Below are 19,654 nucleotides of genomic sequence, written 5' to 3'. Positions count from 1 at the left end.
AATGACAAGTTTTCGTCGCTTCTTGAAAATGACATTAATTCCGACTTATTAGATTTGCTCAAGTCTGACGTTGCTCAATAATTCATAACACGTATAGTCCTCGCTGTGTGATGTGCTCTATGCAGCCTGCGTGACGCGCGCAGACGTCAGATTCCTTTATCATGGATGTACTCAACCTCGTTCCCCATGGCAAAGGCGTTGCCAGCGGGGGTAAGAGAGACTGCCCTTTTCCATTCAAATGTTCTTTTTTTCACCAGTGTCACCGTGCCCCCCCCCCATAATTTGCTTTTCTTTTGTTAAGAAGTGCCTTTTTTTCTGAACAACTGCCCTTTTTAAAAAGAAGTCGTGCCCTTTTTTTTTGTGCCATCGGCCGTTCCAGGTGCCTTTTTTTTGTAATTTCGCGCACGTATCGCCCTGAAAAGCATGCACCATAATATTGTCCGTTAGTAGTGTGCATATAATCGTCGGTTTTTAACAGCGCCCCCATCGACAGTTGGTACCAAAAGTTAAGGAAGCGATGAGAGAGAAAGGGAGAGAGAGATAGAACAAAAATGTTATCAAATTCAAATTCCATATAAAAGCCACACGCAATTCGTCTGGGGAAATTGACTTAATACAATCAAAGTGGTTTTCCATCCTTTTTTTCGCCGAAGCTGCAGTTTGGTCAATCAGAAACTCCCCATTATGGTGGAAACTCAAGGTAAACTTCAAATTGCATCGCAGAGCGATATAATTAATTTAACATAGAAACAGGAGAACATATTATTCGTGCAGTGGCCGTGAGTCGATGGTCTATTTAATGTCATTAGGAGTTTCATAATTGTGTAGGAACCTCTAGAAACGAAGAAGTGATGGAATAGTCAGGCTATAATGCGTTTACATGTTCTGCATCCTAGCTTCTTCGGTCGCCCCATTGAATAATACGTCCGCTTAATGGATGCCCCCGGGAGAGTGAACTGAAGAATTTCCACAGCTACATGAAATATAAAGCCGTAGTATGTCACGCAGTAGAGATGATCACTAGTTGTCTATAAAGCACGGAACGTTTCTGTTCAGGGCACGCGCACGCACGTCATAATCGCATTTTTACTGCATCGTTAGTTTTGCTTTTGGTGAACTGTGCAAGTCCACAGCCTCATAATTATCTCTCAACATGGCAGGTTCTGCGTTGAACGAGTCCGGTATTTGTGAGGAATTTGACGGCCTGCTTGATTTTAATGATGAAGCAACGAGGAAAAGATTTTTCCAAACCGCCTCCGAGTTCTTTCTCGTGAGGATTGGCTTTCCTATCGTCTGGCTGGTCGGTCTGCCGGCTAACCTGGCGTTCCTCTACACCATCTACAAGGTGCGACACATGCGAAGTATCACCAACTTCTACCTGGCCAACTTGGCACTGGCTGACATCTTCTGCCTGGTCCTGTACCCGGGTCTCTACAGCTGGTCCTACTACGCTACCCCAGTGGTCTTCAACTTCCAGACGTCGTCGTGGCTGGAGTGCGCGGCAATATTCTTCTCCTTCGACATTCCCAACTTCGCCTCCAACGCCATCGTGACTCTGGTTGCCCTGGAGCGTTTCTACGCGATCTGCCGTCCTCTGCAGAGCAGACAGGCCAGCAGTCATGGACGAGCTGCAGTCCTGCTGGTGGTATTCTGGGCAGTGTCTGTAGCGCTCGCGCTGTCCGTCTGCTCGCGTTTCATCACCGTGCGCGTCTACTGCGTCCTGTGGCCGGACTCGGACAACGGTCAGTACGACTCCCTTCCAGACACCGTGTCGTTCTGCACGGCCGGGGAGCCCTGGGTTGCCGTCTACGCCCACTGCCTGTACGTCGTAATCTGGTTTCTGGGGCTGATCGTCAACAGTTTCTTGTACTACAAGATAGTCCGTCGATTAGGGCGGCGCACCGTCGGCCGATCTGCCTCCAACACCGATGCCAAGAGTCGACTGGTCCGCAACCAGGTCGCCCGCATGCTGATGGTCAACAGCATCGTGTTCTTCGTGCTGCAAGCCCCTCGCGTGCTCACCCTCAACCTGCTGTCTTTTCTGTCTGCGGCTACTGGTCAGGTCCTCCAGCCTTCTGATGTCCCCTTCTTGGTTCCTGTCACCTATTTCCTGTCTCTCCTCAACTCAGCTGTCAACCCCATCATCTACAGCGGCACCAACATCAGGTACCGGGAGGCCTTCCTGCAGGCGTTCGGCTGCACCTGCCGGCGTGGAAGGGAAGGCACGGGAGGGTCCTCGCTCGGTGACATGTCAGTGTCCTCCAAAGTAACGGAGAGAAGTAAGTGTGAACAATCCGAGGACAACCTGGACGACATACCAAATTCATCCATATGAGATAAGCATTGCTCCACTCTGTATTAAGTTGAGTTTCTGCGAACGGTTTAATTTACTCGGTAGGTCAATATTCAATATCGTTGTAAGAAATTTCATTGGGTGAGGACCATTCACCAAGGTGACCGTAAGGTCATGGCCAAATTTTTGCTAAATGCACTTCACAAATCTGTCAGATTTATCAAAAATCTGCCAAATCACCAAGAATTGCTCGAAATACACTATACACACTTAAAATCACACGCAGATGTTGTAATATTGCCTTAACTAAGGTTCAAATTACATTATGAATTAATCTATGGTCACATAAACAATGTTATGAAATTGCGTAAATTTCAGGCAAAACGCAATTACATCACGACGAAGTCTCGCTCTAGTGAACCTCAGCGCCTAAACCAGGCAACCTGTCCTATTTTTCAAGGCTTTGTTTGAATAGATTGACGCTTTTTTAAAACAAATGTACCATTTTGTTTCAAACCTGCTATGTTTTTCTGTCAAATAACCATTTTTACAAAATTCTGCCAGAAATCTGCCAAAAAAATCCATTCTGCCAAATTTTCTGTTAAGCTCGTTTAACAAAAAATCCGTCAAAGTTAGCCGAAAATCGGCTAAAACGGTCACTACGCCGTTCACATGAATTTTTCAGAGGTACATGTCACATGACACCATGGATTCCGTGGCGTACATCATCTGATATAAGCGTACATTCACCTTTATCGTTCTGAAAACAATACTTTGAAGTCCTATCACAGCAGACAATTGCACATGCATGTACCTAGTACTAAGTGGGTCTGGAACACGTTTTAAGGCCTATGTACATGTATGTTTACGATAAAACAAACGAAGTGTAAACAGCAAAGCACGTTACTGAGTCAATGACCTGAATTCCACACCAAAACGTTTAATACATTGAAATCTCGATAAGTCAAACTCTGATAACCCAAACCAACTGTTAAGTCAAACAAAGAATTTATTCCCCTCAGTAGTTTAACAATGATATACAACCCTGCTTAACTCAAAAACTCTGCTCAAGTCAAATTTTGAACCTGTTCCCTTGAGGTTTGACTTATCGAGATTTCACTGCAGTTTGTACAAACTTGTCTGAAACGTTTAGGCAAAATTAATTACCACACCTCTGAATAGAGTCTGAAAGTAAAAGGTCCCGAGGCGAGCTTCCAGAAGCCTCGCGCGCCCCGCCTATGGGCATTTTACGCTAGGTTGCCCTTTTTCTCACTATAATTTGTGACAGAATGGTTTCTAACCGTAATCACCCCAAGAAACATTCATGTTATCTTGGTATTCTTCAAGAAAAAAATGATGAGAAATCACTTGGACATGGGTAAAAACGAATTTTACTTACGACCCTTCACATCTGGCATTTTCGTACCTAGGCCTCCTTGTTCGTTCACGTTTGTTTTCACATCGCGTAACTTGCGTGAGAACAAAAATGTGTACCGACGCGAAGATTTACCTACCTACAGCCGATGGGTTCTAGATTTAGTCGGGCTGGCTTGAATGCAATCCTTATGAGCGGTCATTTTAGATTTTTGGGGGTAAAAGCTAATGAGTCCTTCAAGTTTATTACACAAAAATTATATATCCTAAAAATCTAAAATACATTTTAGGTACTATTTAACTTTCAGTTTTTCACCAAATGAGCGCCACAAAATGTTCATTATTTTCATCTTTGTACGAGTACATGTACACCGAGTTCCACTAGTCCACATACACGTATATTTTAGATTTTCGGAAGTGAGAGGTTACCTTTTGGCACGATATTTCTCTGTCACGTCAGGCGATTTTTCAGTTTCCATAAATTGAGATGCTGGTTAACAATTTTACAAAGGCCCCTTTTCAAGGGTGATTTTCTTAAGAAACCAAAGTACCAAATAAATAATTGCAAATTTTAGATTTTTTTTCACATTAAATCGTCTATTCAAGGGTTCCGGAAACTTGTGAAATATGATATTTTGTTTGCCCAAAATGTCGGAGTAATTAAAACATTAAGCAAACCGGACTGGATTTTAATTTAGAGCACAATGGCGGAGTTAGTTAAGACGTCTTGGTTTGGTTCAGGAGTAAGAAAAGTCGCAATAGCTGCTACTGACGATGATTGGAGATGCAGGGGTTCGTTTCGGAGATTGCGTTGCACATGTACATATACTAGTAATGTTTATGTTTATACCGTAATGGAGAAGGGGTCTACCCGATGTTCCCCAATACCGATGTTCCCCGAAATCCTTAGGATTAGGGTTAGTGTTAGGGCTAGGGTTAGGGTTATGGGGTAAGGATTTCGGGGAACATTGGTATCGGGGAACATATTAGCTATGCACCCATGGAGAATAGTTTGTACTGTCTTCAGTGGGAACTTGTTTGTAAATGTTATGGGTCATGATTTAACACATAGGATCATTTTATTGGTCATTATTATTGCACATTCGTTAGCTATTACATTTGGTAGAGATCATTAAATAGTTTGTGTACTTAGACCTACTGTTTACAGTGTTTACCGATGGTTATAAAGAAAGCAATGATATTGCAAACAAGAAATGTTCTCGCACATCAGCTTTTGAAATTTTTTTTAGGATTTTTTTTTTTAGGTTCCTCTCACTTACCGAAGTGTAAAGCCTAGTTTCCATATTGCGCAGAGAGCAACGCAGACATATGGAAACATTTCATCCGGAAGTAACGCCGACAACCTAGATACTTTTAATACTGTGTCACTGTCTCGCAGAACTTTGCCAACGGTTTAATTCTGCGAACTGTCTTTGCAATTTGCATAAGCTTAACGTCGATATGGAAACTAGCCTTAACAAACGCCATTCAAAATGAAATCAAAAACATACCTCAGTTATTCCGAAAGTTAAAAGCGCGTAGCATAATGTTCTTTATCACGATGACATTTTCAAGTCATGGTTTTTCCTGATGAAAGCCAGAGCATATACCAACGAAAATCGTCTTTTAATTAGAATCATAATAAGCCTCTGTACTGATGACGTCACACTTTGTTTACGTGTGTGCTTTCCTATGGTGCTCAGTGGACCTGCAGTGGATCCCATCGGCTCCATAGGAAAGTGCACATGTCAACAAACTGGTGTGACGTCATCAGTACAGAGGCTTATCGCCCTTTAAGATAGTCACTCCTCAATGCAAAATCAGCAAACTTCATCCAAGTCTAATGGTATTATTCTCTTTATTACCTCCGCCACGGAGATTATGTTTTCACCGGCGTTGGTTTGTGTGTTGGTTGGTTGGTTGGTTGGTTGGTTGGTTGGTTAGAGTGTTGGTTGTCTGTGAACACGGTAACTCAAAAAGTTGCGGATGGATATTCATGCAATTGTTTTTAGGGGTGGTCCTTGGTGTACAAGGACAAATCGAATAGATTTTGGAAATGATCGGGATCTGCGTGTGGACGCAGGATTTTTTTTTAAAGAGAATTGTTCACGTAGATGCATGTCAAACTTTCCCCAGATCGCTCTATATGCACAGGTTCATGTGTGTGGCATGCGCACTGACCGGGTGACCCTGTATGCCTCGTCACCCACCTAATCTAGCCACACAGGTCAATGGACTATACCATTTTTAGAAGGTGGGAGTGGAAAAATAGACCAACACCGGCACACACACATACAAAATGTTTGAGTTTAAAGATGTTTTAAATGTGCAATAAAACATGGAAGTCCAATGGATATGCAAGGCTGTGTGAGTGTCTGCCTTGGTGGAGGTGTGTGCTCTCCGAGTACTTTCTAGTTTTATTAAACGTGAGTCGGTTTCTCTTTGGTTGCCAAAACAGCAAACACAATATGTGTACACATTTAATACTCGGTTAAACTTGTTTGTTATAATCATGCATGCCGGCACTTTATTCACAGATTTAACTTTTACCCGATACGAATACGTTTACAATTCGGGAACCTGCCATGCATGTACATCACATCACATACACTGTATAGTTTATCTCTATATCTGAAGTTTTCGTAGAAGACATCCCGCTTGAGGTTTGCAATGGTGTTGTTCGGTTGGCCAAGTCGTATGTTTTAAAACACAACCAAACAAACAAATCAACGAGACCAATTAATCATTTGAATCCAGTCACGTTGTAGCTTTGTAAGGTAAAGCTGCTGGATGACTGCTGTTTGTAATTACAAAATAAACTCACAAGACATTATATTACGTAGTTGACTTTAAGTGTAAAGGTTGCGAAACATTCTACCATGGTTGTATCCGCATGAGACAGTATTTCACCTATGATCACTGCATCATCAGAGCATTTCCCACCTCAGACTCCATGGTAAGGCACTACAGGGTTAGCTTTGTGAATGGACACGGCATGGATGCTTTTCCTCAACCAATGGAACATCAGTTCATTTGCAAGTTTTCATCGGTTAAGATGTCTTTAGAGCCATTTTAGTTTCAAGAAAACAGAACTGGGATCTATTAGGCCTACAAAGCACTACAAGATTTCCCTATAGTATAGATGTCCACTCCCACAATATGTATCATTCAAAATACGTAGCGTGGACCATTGCCACAGCAAACAGCGTCTGGTTCTGGTAGCAGGCCGAAGCGTAGTTATCGAAATGATGATCCCAAACACTCCGGCTGACCGTCTGCATCCCCTGTCCTTGCAGCGAACCAAGAATGACATGCACCACGATCTTATGCCTGTTGTACTTCAGAAGTTTCACTCTGGTCTTGACGTCCTCGGTGAGGGCCCGTGCGAGTTCAGGGGCGGTCTGGGGGTCGTACTCCACCGAGTCAAGCATGGACTCCATCAGGGAGTCAAGGATCTTCTCCACGCGGGACGCGTTGAAGTGACCGTCCTGGCGCGGCTCCAATTGGAAGGTGTTCTCGACCTGGATGCCACCGCCGCCGTCGCGGGTCGTTGCCGCACTGGAGCTGTTTTTCCGCGTACTTGGGGCGATGCTTGACGGGGCCAGGGAGTACTTGCGAGTGACTGAAACACCGGGTGCCATCATCATGCCGCCCCGGTTGTTGGTGCCGTTGTAGCCGGGGAGTAAACCCTTGTTGCTGGCTGGTTGTTGTCCGGGCTGTACGACGCGCGGGACCGGGGACAGGCTGCCTCTCGGTGTTGTCTCGGCAATGTTCGGCATCTTCCGTTGGTTGCTATCCATTAAATTCGGACCCCAAGACTTTCCACAGGTGACTCACTTCAGTTGATTCACTTCTGCTTGAAACACAAAAGTGTCTGGTTTACTGCTTGATGCCTTGATTGTTTTCAATCCTTCATATTGTAATCTCCTTTTTTTTCTCTCGGTATGAAACGGATCACAACATGATCTAAATATCCAACTCTGCACAGCCACGCAACGTGCCGTGTATGTAGTGCCCCCGTTATTTTGTCCAACCGAACCCAGTCTCAATTTGGTCTCGGTACTAGTTGAGCATCACTCATGCGGGTCAGCAAGATCTGTATTCACCTGCGGTGACTAAGGCGACAAACACTTTAATAAAATCCACCAGTCGAGATTAAGTCAGCTTTTATACCACCTTTTCAATCAGAAAAATAGGGCGGACTCTTCTCAGGCTTTTGTTGTCGTTTGGAAAATCGGTGAAGATGAAGAATGGCCGCGATGAGGGCATTGTGTGAGTCAATCCCGTGCAGAAACCCCCTGCCAGTCTTCAGTTATGTTGCTGGTGAGTGGCGATGTGGTCTGATGTAATCCGCACAATACAACCAGCACAGATTTCCGTTAGGCAGATCAGCTTTTTGTCCGGTTCAAAAGGATTTTGACCGTCGAAACACTTATCCACTTGATACCATAAATCCAGTTTTCTTGCTTCGAGTCTGGGAGCAAGAATAAGACTTTCGAGTTGTCCCTCACATGTACAGTCTAGTCCACTGAAGTGCGTGTAAAGATGTGTTTGCAGAAAGAATTACACCGATTTAGAGTGCTCGCAATTGGGCGACTAACTATAACAACTCTCCATGAATTGTACGTCGCCGCGGGGGGAATTCTACGGCCTTTTGTAGGGGACCTAATCCACGTCGCAAGGACAACGCGGAATCACAAAAGGATTCCCCTGCAATTTGGTTTTATAGATGACAAGCCTCGCCTAGTTACGATAAATAGCAACAGGGTGTGTGGTTTATTTTTGTCGGCGGGCTAAGGGCGCGCTCGGCTAGAGAGATTTGGCGGTATGCGAGGAATCCTTATGAGCGGGAAAATATGCTAACACCCCTTCATTTACGGCCGGCGAAGCAATTATGTACCGGTAGTATCCAGACGCCACTTCTTCGGTTGTGTACAAAGTCGATATATGGAGAGTCGAGTGCGTTTTCAAAGTACTTCGCAAGAATAAAGTGCAGTAATACTGCCGCAACCGTAAGAACGTAGATTTTGAGAGTGGAGATCGAGTATGCGTATGTCCATTTTCAAAAAGGTCTGTTATCAAACCACACGGCAATGGCATCGCCATCTCCCAATAATAAAAAAGACCATAGAATGGACAAACAAACAACACAAAAGCACTAACAACGCACAGAGAGAACCGGACCACATTGGGCCCATTTTATTTGACGTGCAGTTTTATCGGCTTGTAAAACCTTCGCAATAAATAGTTACTAACAATAAATAATTACTTTTAATTTTATTAATTAATAATGTGCAAACTTATACTGAATTGAAGAAAAAGTGAATTCAGAAATCTTCCTCGAACTTCATCAGGATTTCGGTGGTACAATTGGCAAAAGAGAAACTTTTTTCAGGATCACAATCGGGCTGAATTTTCTTAGAAGTTGAGGTTTCACACGGTTAGGAAGCACACGACTAAAAAGTGTTTCAAGAAGAATCGCAGCTTAGTAAGGCCCAACATGTACTAGCCCAGCAGCGCAGATAGTTCTGTTTGCGTGCAGCTGGCCCACTATAGAGGTTCATACCAGATTCTATTGGGCTTTTTTTTTTACCAGATAAGCATCCAACTTTCTCCATTGATCAAAGATTTATGTTGCGCAGGGGATTAACCGTGTTTTGTCCCACGCCTGCATTATCATTGCCTCCCTAATCCCTGTCAAAATGATCGATTTTTCAATAAATTCCATTTCGCTTCGCTGTACCCAAGACCAAAGCCCGGTATTGATAAAACGACACTGGAATCGATAAATCGATACGACGGGATTGGGCTATAAAGCGTCAATCGTGGGTAAGTGGACCGGCGGAGGTTTTTAACTCGTATTAATCGAATTATCCTTTTCCGTTGTCACAGCAATGTTGGGAATCGGAACGGTGGTGTCGTCAAGTGGAACGCTGATGTCCAACAGGCTCTGCATTTGTTGAGAGATGCTGTGGATTTATTCTCTGCATACAAAAAAAGAACAGAAAAGTCAGCTAAGAATGCAAACAAACATTTGGCATTTCAAAATCAGTTCATGGTAATTTTGAAAGAACATATACATGTAACTGACTACCTACACAATTTGAAGTAGCCATCTCTATTGTGAACATTTGTTCTGAGAATAGCCGGTCGGTCTGTCGGTCGGTCGGTGGTAGGTCGGTCGCCGGCAAGGGCGGATCCAGAACACAAATTTTTTTGGGGGGGGGGGCCAAAAACAATTTTGGTCGCCCAAAAAAGTGGGTCAAAAAAATTACGGCGTGGGGATCGGGGCCCGCCTAAGGGCCCCGAAAATTTTTTGGATTCTAGATGCTCTGTGGTGCGATCTGAGGCAATTTCTGACCACTTTAGCCAATGTTTTTTTAGGAAAAGATGGTGGTGTACTCATTGCCTGCCTTTATTGCGATGTCACATAAAAAACAAAAACAAATTGGTTTCGTTTGGGGGGGGGCATGGCCCCCTTTGCCCCTCCCCTGGATCCGCCCTCGCCGCCGGTCGGTCGGTCGGCCTTATTACCCCACAACTGACCATTTTGATACAAGTTCCATTCTCCATCTTAAAATCGTGATAAGAAACTCAAATCGCTGGGACCCAATTATACACCTTATGCGTAGCATCCCTCTAAGATAGCCTCTATTATGGTCTATTACGGTCTATTACATGCAGTTTAATTAATGACCCTATCTTGTGTCTCACTGACCTGGACTACCTGCATCCTCTCCCCGATCTCCCTGGCCGTCCTCTCCTTGCATGCCTTCTTGGGGAACGGCTTCATCTCCCGGCACTCGAGACACGCCTCCAGATGCCGTCGCAGTCTCTTCTGCTCGTAGACCACCAGCTCCGGGTTGCCCTGGAACGCCATCTCGGTGGCGTAGGCCACGGCGAAGACACCGCAGTCGCTGGAGCCGCGCTGCCGGTGCATTCTCGGCAAGCGCACCTCCAGCGTCCCGTTACCGGCCTCGTCATCATCGTTGTTGCTATCAACAACACCGCACAAGTTGATGACCTGTCAGGGAGGATCCAAAGGGAGGGGGTGGTGGCTAACCAACCCCTCCCCGACTGACTAATGTTAACTATTGACTTAATAGGGGGGGGGATCACAATTGTCCTTACATTTTCTGAATAGCTCCATCAACCCAATATTGCAAATCTTGCTTCAGCCCTTTTGTCTTTTATGCATTGACTGCTAGTGCAACCCTCACTCAGCGACGTGGCCAGGGTTCTCACCAATGGGGGCGCCCAAATTTCCGTTAAACCCATTAACCACCAAGACCAATCATCAGGGGGGAGGGCGACGACTGGGGGCCGATGATTATTTCATGGAGGAGGGGGGCATGCGCCACTCACTCCCTCCCCCTGCTACGCCACTGCCCTCGCTCCCCACCCCTTGACAGATCTTGGACATCCACACCCCAGGCACCCCCTTTTGGATAATTCTGAACCGCCACTGACCTGATGGGTCAGCTGCCGCGTCAGACCCATGTTCTTGCTGTCCATCACCTTGACTTTCTCCCCGAGCTTACGGAGCGTGACCCAATGGTTGCTGCCGTTCTGAATCACCTGGATTCCGTCCGAGACGATGGGTTTGAACTGCAGCACATTCCCCAGGACCGGCTCTTGAAGACCCTCCAAAGCGGGGAACTGACGGTGCAAGAGCTGCTGGGCCGCCACGATGTGGTTGTCGGTCAGCCACTCGCCGTCTGTGAGGAGAACTCGGTCTTTGGCTCGGAGTCCTAGCTCCGGGACCCACAGATCGCTCTCGGCCTTCCAGTCCGTGTGGTTGATGAACTTCGAGTCTGGAGACGGCCTGGGTTTCTTTGGGGAAATAAATTGACAGTCTTCGGTGGGACTGGTTTTCCGTTTTGTGCCGGTTCTCTGATCCCAGGGAGATGCCTGCATAAAGAAATTGTAAGGAACCGGAAGAAGGTCAAACGGGAAAAGTTTCTTTGAATTTTTGTAACCTTGTTTAAATTCTCGATTTTCTTTTACTGTGACTCTCTATTATTGAGCCGTCGCACAAAGGGCCAGAATGAGATCAAAGTAAGAATTAAAGATAAAATTAGCTGCAAAGCAAAATTACCATAGGTTTTCCAACTCGTACAATCCACTGGGGATACTTGACGTCATTAAAATGCTGATTTTTGATTGGTCCATTTATGTTGAACTTTTATCGTATGTATGGATGTAGGCCTAGGTATTATTAATTGATGAAATCAAATAGGCCTACTGTCTATACTGTAACAATGATATCATCTTGAATTGCTTTAAAAAGAAGTTTTACCCATTTCGTCAACTTTATCATCAATAAAAATGATGTATGCATCGATTCAGTGATTTTCATGTAGGCCCTAAGTGTGGGAATACATACATGTAAAGTAAAGTCCGTCACGAGCCAATGTGGCCCATCAGACCGGTGTTTATCTCCGGTTTCGGTAGCATGAAACAACTGAGGATATTTCTATTCCCCCTGGATGGGATGCTAGTCCATCGCAGGTTACTCCACAGCTAATGCTGGTACCCATTTATACTCCTGGGTGGAGAGAGGCAAGTGGGGGTGAAGTGTCTTGCCTAAGGACACAACATAATGACCAGCAGCTGGATTCGAACCCCTGACCCTCTGATCATGAGTCACAAACTCCATCAACTAGGCCACCCCCCTGCATGCACGTTTGTTTATGGTGAAAATCGAGGGTTTTCTTTTGTTCCTCTTCCCTTGTCCTTTGTACCTTAACTTTTTCGCAACAGCTCTCATTGGTTTTGTACACGTTTTCTAATCGAGGTTGTCTTGTGTTCTTTTTGTTTGCTACCAATACACGATAAAAGGAGATCATAATAGACATCGATTCGGCACAACAAGACTAGTTCATGGTGGCTGATAATTGATGATTTTGGGCTCGATCGTCTAGGAAAAAGACGCAAACTATTGTATTCGCTCTTTTCAAACTTCCGCCATGGTCATGCAGAGCCTCGATCTGGCAACTTTACACAATAAATATAGCCGGTTCAGTGATTCCCGTGTCGGGGTTCAGATCACTGAACCGACTATTTTTATTGTGTAAAGTTGCCAGATCGAGGCTCTGCATGCCCATGGCGGAGCGTGAAAAGAGCGAATTCTAGACAATGGTGGTCCTTAAGGGACTTGCTGTTTTGCGAATTAATTTGTATAAACCAAAAAAAAAAAAAAAAAAGGGTCCATCTCAGTAGTTTCCCCCTATACATCATCGTAGAAAGAAGTCTTAACTGCGACAAACCGTGCGGGGACTAAATTGCCTTGCCTTGAAAAGCATAAGATTGCCTATCAACGGCTTAATTTTCTTTGTGCCGTTGCCATGCCATCCGCTGTAAAACCTGGCGAATAATTGGCTGTCTTTTGTAGGCAAGCGGGCCATGAAGTGGACTAGAATGTTATTCACTAGAAGCGCAGACATTTACTAATAATGTCATCTTTTGATGCGGTCGTAAGGCACTGGCTTATTTAAGGTGACGAAAAAAAAACGCATAACGAAGGCTACCAAATATTTTACTAAAAATGCCTTTTTTTTATATCATGAGGGTGTTAATATGCATTCCTCGTGTAAACTGAAACACCTTAGCAATGTCGTTTCAAACTGTATATGTTTCTTTGTAATGTTGTACAATTTTTATAATGGTTGCTTAACGATCATGCAGTAGCCCGTATGCTTTTATTTTATTTCATTGTTTTGTGTTGTATTTGTTATGCATAATATTTGTTCATGTGTGTATAAATATTAGAAGTGTATGCAGGGCCCCAATCACCCTGGGTAAAGAAATGTAATTAGTAAATAAATAAATAAATAAATAAAGTCTTTGGCAAAATGTATTTACCAATGTGAGCGGCTTAAAATACGCTCTTTTGGCAGCCCTACAAAATGGCGCTCAATATCATAAAGGTCTATATTCTTGAGAGCATGGAATGCAGAACATTCGTCATTATGTGAGATATCCCACAACACAGTGGAGGTCTTTGTGTGCGTTTATGTACAGAAGTGGCTGATCTGGAAAGGGGAGATGCAACATCCGCCCTCCCCGTTCGGCCGCTAACTAATGATACTAGCGACAAAACGGGGCAAAACTTAACCCTAACCGCCCCGAATCCTTCAAAATCCTCTTAGCCAAAGTGGAGGAATTTGGAGGATTGAGGTTACATAGCAAAAGTGCGTTACTGATTTCGTAAGATGCACTTTGTCAAGGTCGTGGGCCGGACCTTGTGTTGACCGTTTATACAGCGTGTCGTGCTTCCTGTTACTTCAGTGTTCCACAGCTAGGGCTCTAGCTGTGTTAGGACCCTTGCTGTTTGTACTCTACACCAACGATATACAGTAAGGTACTTCGCGATAATTTAGCAGTTTTGTTTTTGGATGTTTGCAAATGTTGTATATTCCCTTTAAGGCTATAGTCTCAGACAACTACTGTAGGCCTACAGTAATTCTTATTGTTAAGTAATTTTAGACCACTGTATGCTCGACTTCCTTATCACTGTTTTAGTTTTATTGCGGGTGCTACTATATTTCCTTTTTTTCCTCAGTATTTTATTGCGTAATCTGTCTTTTCCGTATATTTTTCTTTCTCCTGGGTATGCATATACTTGCCCCTGTTGTGCCTTTGTTTGTTTGTTTGTTTATAATTTGTTTGTTTGTTTATAAAAAAAATCTAGTTGGGGATCCGGGGGCTTGCCCCGCGATGCTTTCTCCTGCATTCTATAAGGCGTGTACGAAACTGGTGCTGTGACACACACAACGTGTATCGTACATTGACTGAAAACGACAGGAAAAACGTATTCGTTTTTGTATTCGTGTCCGATGTAAACAGCCGGGTTTTTCGTCTTTATTTCGGGAACGGTAAGACATTAGGTTGGTTTCCTTTCAAACGGCAGAGGTTTGAAATAGGATAATTAAACAATCCAAAACATGACATTTTCTGAGATTTCAGGACTTAGTGCCCTTTTAATGCAGATAGAACCAGTGTATTGACGCAATTTTCTGTTGTCACCATTGCCATGTGACTGCAATGTTGAAAAAAAAACTGAACACAGTCGGATGCGGACATCCGGTTTTTTTTACATTGGCTTATCTAGCTCCCAGATAACATGTGTTCTTGAAATGCAATGTTCTTGAGTCTGGTGTGCTGAAAGGTAACTCATAGCAACCGATGAAAACTGGTGTGCAAATGAATTGATGTTTTCTTCGGATGACGTCAGCCCACCCCCACATATTCCTTATGTTGGCCGTAGCCCAAACAGCTACAGGTTTGTTTGCAATTTGGATGGCCTTTTTTCTTTAACTTTTTGTTTGCTTCAAATATACGATAAAAGGAGATCACGTGACAGCGATTTGCTACAGTAGTACTAGTTCATGGTGGATGATATTGATTTAAAGCTCGATCGTCATGGAAACTGCCGCAAACTACTGTGCTCTAGACAATGCTGAGTTTGAAGGGGCGTGCTGCCGTGTCGCAAATTAGCTTGTATTAAAAATAATTGGGCCCATCTCAGTTTCCAAATACAATATCGTAGAAAGAAGTCTCGAATGCTACGGCCGTGGCGGGAATTAACAAACGAGGCGGGGAATAAATTGCCTTGCCTTGAAAAACAAAAAATGGTCTTTCAAGGTCTTAACTTTCGTTGTGCCGTTGCGTTGCCATGCCATTCATTGCATTGTTAAAACCTGGTGATTAATTAACTGTGTAATTGTAAGCAAGTGGGCTGGAGGGTTATTTGCTGGAAGCGCAGACAATTGCTAATTATGTCATCTTTTGATGCAGTGGTCAGGCATGCATGCAGCTGCATGTTTTCCCATATTCATGTCTGGTGTTATGTCCTTATGTGTTGTTTGTGTGTGTAACTTGTATATTTTGTATGATTCTAACTGGGAATCTCTACTCGACAAGCTTTTGTATACATTTAACTCTGATTGTCTTTTTTGATGTGGAAAATGAAGTGAATTGAATTGAATTGAAGCTTAATTAAGGCATGGAGAAATGCGACCGAAAAAACGCATACCAAATATTTTAATAAAAATGCCTCTTTACATCATGAGGGTGTTAATATAGGCAATTTTTGGCAAAACCTATTTGCCAACCACGGCTTAAATTTACGCCCCTTGTGACAGCCCATACAAAATGGCGCTCAATATACAAGAAAGGTCTATAGCATCCGTCATTGGGGAGATATCCCACAACGCAGTGGAAGTTTCCTTTTGTGTGTTTAATGTATAGCAGTGGCTGATCTAGTCTGGTTCCCAGACCAAAAGATTCTGACTATTCCTGATGAATCTTAGGGTCAGGTAGCCTCCGATAATACATTGTATTACAATTTACGTCACGTGTTTAAAACGGGAGGAATTCCTCCTTTTTCCGAAAATTTCCGAAGTTTGCCGAGTTCATTTCGTCGACAATCGGATAGCGCCCGAGTATTTCCGAGTATAATATAGGTTTAATTAACTGCTAATTGCTTATTAAAAACTATTTAAAAAACTATTTAAAATTTAAGAGTTGATAACTAATATTTTTTGCTTTCATTTAGAAAACTTGAAATTCAACGGCGATTTTAATTTGTGCATCAAGTATACTCGGATCATATGGGCGAACTTTTTGCTACGTCATGTACTATTTTGAATTTGACGACCGTTACCGAGATTTTCCAAAACTCGCGATCGGTCTTCTTTCGGCTCCGCCTGCTAACAGTGCTATTTTGGGTGCCTATTTTTCAAGATTCCAGATCAGCATTAGTCAATATTATGTAACAGAAATATCAAACTGTAATATCATAATTACTGTATGATATTACGAAGCAAGTGATTTATCTACAAATTTGATCAGAACATTAAAATCTATAAGTGATAAAGCAAAATCGGAAACGAAGCCGAGCTTTGAAAAGGGCCGTCAATGTCGTCATGTTAATTTTTTTAGCCACGGAGGCTGCCTGACCTACAATTTAGACGTGAGCGTCGGGAATAATTGTCAGGTCTAGGGAACCAGACTATGGCTGATCGGAAGGGGGGGGGGGAGATGCAACACCCGCCCTCACCGTTCGCCCCCTGATTAATGTTGTGATACTAGTAAAATGGGGCCTAAATTAATAAATGGAACGCTAATTTTCCTAAATGTATTCTCAAATTGCCTTAGAATGCAGGAAAAGCTCTGTGGATTTTCAAAAGCCCCCCGGGCCTCCTATAGCGGGGCGTGCCTTCACTCAATACTGCCTTCCCCCCCCCCGTTTCCTGAAAGGTAGCTCCGCCCCTGTGTAGGTTTACAGAAAATTGAGATATTCAGAAAGTACGGTTAAGTACAACACGGCAGTAATTTAGAAAATGATTTAAAAAAATCGACAGAATAATTTTTTGCCCACTTGGTCTTCCTCCTTGCCCTCATCAACAGGTCTTTTTCTTGAACGAAGAGGGCGCTGTCACTGCGGCATTTCGAGTACATATATGTGTGTAATCAATAGTGAATTGAAGATAATTCACGTCATTTTACACATTCCTACACCTAAAAAAAGACATGGTTTTTTCAATGTGTATTTTTTTCAGAATTAAGTAAAGTTACTAAGTACTTCAATAAGCGGGATTGTTCTAGTGTTGGTACCCTCACGTTGCAGCGCCCTCAAAAATATTACGACTATAGTTTTCTTCTTGAAAACTTGCCCTTTTTTAAAACAACACTAACGATTTTTTAAAAAGATGTTCAGCGCAAATTTGGATTTTGAGCACATTTTATTTACTTTATTCCTGAATTGTTTTCCTTATGAATAAGGTCGTTTGAACTGCGCATGCTTTATAAATAAGGACAATACACTTGCGCACTGACCCAGGTGCAAATTTGCGTTGAACAAAACCAAACAATTTATTTATTGTTCCGTTTTATTCTTAATTATCATTTTAACTGGGTAGCACATTCAGTGGAATCCACTAGTCTCTCATGGGGCCCAGTAAAAAGAAGACAATGTGAAGAAAGTACAGTTTTAAACGTGGGAGGAAAACCCAGAAGAATATTCGGAGGAAAACCCACGGAATCATGTAATAATAATAATAATTTGGGAGGCTAATCATCCTTACTCGCAGCTGGTATACTGAATTGCAAAGGACGCGGCTATACAACGTGGTCGGGCCGCTGGCATAGGCGCCTATGGCTGCCGGCCACATCGACCCATATATGACCACAGAGCACAGCCTGAGATCGAAAGTGTTTGATTTTTCCGGAGGGAGGAAAACTGAAGGGCCCAGAGAAAAACCCTCGTGGCGCAGGAGAGAACCAACGCACAACTCTACTCACATGCGATCCGCGGCAAGGATTCGAACCGTGGTCACCTTGGTGAGAGGCGAGCGCTTTACGCACAAGCCACCCATGCAACCCGAAAGTAGGGACTGAAAACCCAATCCACAATAATGGCCAAGGCAGGAATCAAGCCCGGGCCACAGAGATGGAAGGCGAGGAAAGTACGGCTACGCCAACCTGACTCCCCGACCTTTCAACTTCGATTTGTTGCGTTTAATTAACATTTATGGCAAAATTAGAAATGAAAACAAATGTTGGAGTGTGTGTGATACATACCAGTTCATTACTCGTGGACAACCGTCGTATAATTATTTTGATTCTCTTGGTCTGTGCGTCGCAGCAGATGTCGACGGTCTGCCGTGCCGGTGACGTGGGCTGCGCCTGCGCGTCCCGCTCTTCTTGCTGGTGCTGGGCAATAAAAATAATATCAAGGATTCAAAATCAACATGTAGCTGTGATGTAAAATATTTAAAGATCATTTTCCCGCGCTAATTTCGAGTTTCATCCCCCCCCCTCGATTTGGCAAGAATGTTGCATCCTGACGCCACTTTTTTTTATCATATCATCTCATTAAAGGTCAGTCATTGCAAAAATGTTTAAAAGACACGAATCAGGGACTGAGAAACATTTCCAATTTTGTTAGGAAATACTTAAGAATGTTTTTCTTAAGTCTACATGGACTTTGTACAAAACCGCTGAAGTGGCGTCTGGATGCAACATTCTTTCCTACAAAGATGTGGCAAAGATGTGATCCCCGTGCTCTTCAAAACATTAAAAAAAAAAAAAAAATTATCCTAAAGAATTTTCAATTTGTACGTTTTAACCAAAAGAAAAAAAGAAAACCTTATTCCCCCCCCCCGATTTTGGGCGTCTGCAAACCTCTGAAAAGGACTTTCATTTTGCGCACAAAGGAACCCGCCCTGCAGAAACAAAATGGTTTTCGGGCAGCCAATAATTCGAAATTTGTAAAGAAATAACTAAACGTCGGTGTATTTTTTTTCGTTGGATGTCTCACTCAAAAGTGAATTAACTTTTATATTGCTTGGAAAATAGCCATCGAAAAATAATCTATTTTTCGGGGTCAAACTCGAAATATCACGGGAATACATCTTTAAGGAATGGCAAGACCAGGTTTTTCTTAAAATGAAAAAAGTCGAAATCGGGTCCTAGATGGGGGAATCTTTACGTGATTTCAGTGTCAGATATTCCTGAAAGGATAATGTGAGCAAATTTTAAAGTGTTCATTCGTCTCTGGTATTTTCAACATGTTTCAATGACCGATCTATTCTTTTTTAATGTGGCTGGGTGAGTCTGAATGTAGTTTTCCTAAACACGGACTCTTCAATCCACCACAAAATCTTCTTTTTACTACCCTAGTTCGAAAATCTACCCAGGAAATATTCATTTTCCAAAATTTTAAAGATCTTACCATAGTAACACACGTTGGTGATAGACCCACAGGAGCCATATTATTAAATTCTCGAGACCGCAAACTTGAGGACCTCTTCCAAGATGCCGTCGGAATGGAACAACTTCCATACCATTACTGCCAAAAATGGCGGCAAAATAAGCAGACGGCCCGGGTTTCCCTTTAAACTTCGTTCGAACGTATGCCCTGGCTGTAGGTTTTCGCCTTCCAAACAACAGCTATTGTTGGAGTCATTAATATTGCGCAAT

At 43.2% G+C, this 19,654-nt stretch overlaps 3 protein-coding genes across 3 annotated transcripts; 1 reads left to right on the top strand and 2 right to left on the bottom strand.

The window, feature by feature from the left end:
- Nucleotides 1-1,151: 1,151 nt before the first annotated feature.
- Nucleotides 1,152-2,432, top strand: LOC119738590 (growth hormone secretagogue receptor type 1-like). Its single transcript, XM_038213497.1, has one exon. The coding sequence runs from the start codon at nt 1,154-1,156 to the stop codon at nt 2,333-2,335; it is 1,182 nt and encodes a 393-aa protein (XP_038069425.1). The 5' UTR covers nt 1,152-1,153; the 3' UTR covers nt 2,336-2,432.
- A 3,337-nt stretch (nt 2,433-5,769) lies between these two features.
- On the bottom strand, nt 5,770-8,451 carry LOC119738079 (dynein light chain Tctex-type protein 2B-like). Its single transcript, XM_038212805.1, has one exon. The coding sequence runs from the start codon at nt 7,465-7,467 to the stop codon at nt 6,832-6,834; it is 636 nt and encodes a 211-aa protein (XP_038068733.1). The 5' UTR covers nt 7,468-8,451; the 3' UTR covers nt 5,770-6,831.
- A 540-nt stretch (nt 8,452-8,991) lies between these two features.
- LOC119738441 lies at nt 8,992-19,581 on the bottom strand. Its single transcript, XM_038213337.1, has 5 exons — nt 19,407-19,581; nt 18,254-18,385; nt 11,138-11,578; nt 10,386-10,691; nt 8,992-9,651 (listed from the first exon to the last, which is right to left on the bottom strand). The coding sequence occupies exons 1-5, from the start codon at nt 19,443-19,445 to the stop codon at nt 9,589-9,591; spliced, it is 981 nt and encodes a 326-aa protein (XP_038069265.1). The 5' UTR covers nt 19,446-19,581; the 3' UTR covers nt 8,992-9,588.
- Nucleotides 19,582-19,654: the final 73 nt, after the last annotated feature.

Source organism: Patiria miniata, unplaced genomic scaffold, assembly GCF_015706575.1.
Source record: "Patiria miniata isolate m_02_andy unplaced genomic scaffold, ASM1570657v1 HiC_scaffold_3, whole genome shotgun sequence".
Lineage (NCBI taxonomy): Eukaryota > Metazoa > Echinodermata > Asteroidea > Valvatida > Asterinidae > Patiria > Patiria miniata.
This window is presented reverse-complemented; position numbering and strand designations above follow the sequence as displayed.

Excerpts from the sequence above, each read along its gene's own strand:
- LOC119738590 (XM_038213497.1), top strand. The coding sequence starts at position 1,154 with ATGGCAGGTTCTGCGTTGAACGAGTCCGGTATTTGTGAGGAATTTGAC.
- LOC119738079 (XM_038212805.1), bottom strand. The coding sequence starts at position 7,467 with ATGGATAGCAACCAACGGAAGATGCCGAACATTGCCGAGACAACACCG.
- LOC119738441 (XM_038213337.1), bottom strand. The coding sequence starts at position 19,445 with ATGGCTCCTGTGGGTCTATCACCAACGTGTGTTACTATG. Across the intron at positions 11,579-18,253 it reads TGTCCACGAGTAATGAACTG|GCATCTCCCTGGGATCAGAG; the intron begins GTATGTATCACA and ends TTCTTTATGCAG. Across the intron at positions 9,652-10,385 it reads AGAGGATGCAGGTAGTCCAG|AGAATAAATCCACAGCATCT; the intron begins GTCAGTGAGACA and ends TTTTGTATGCAG.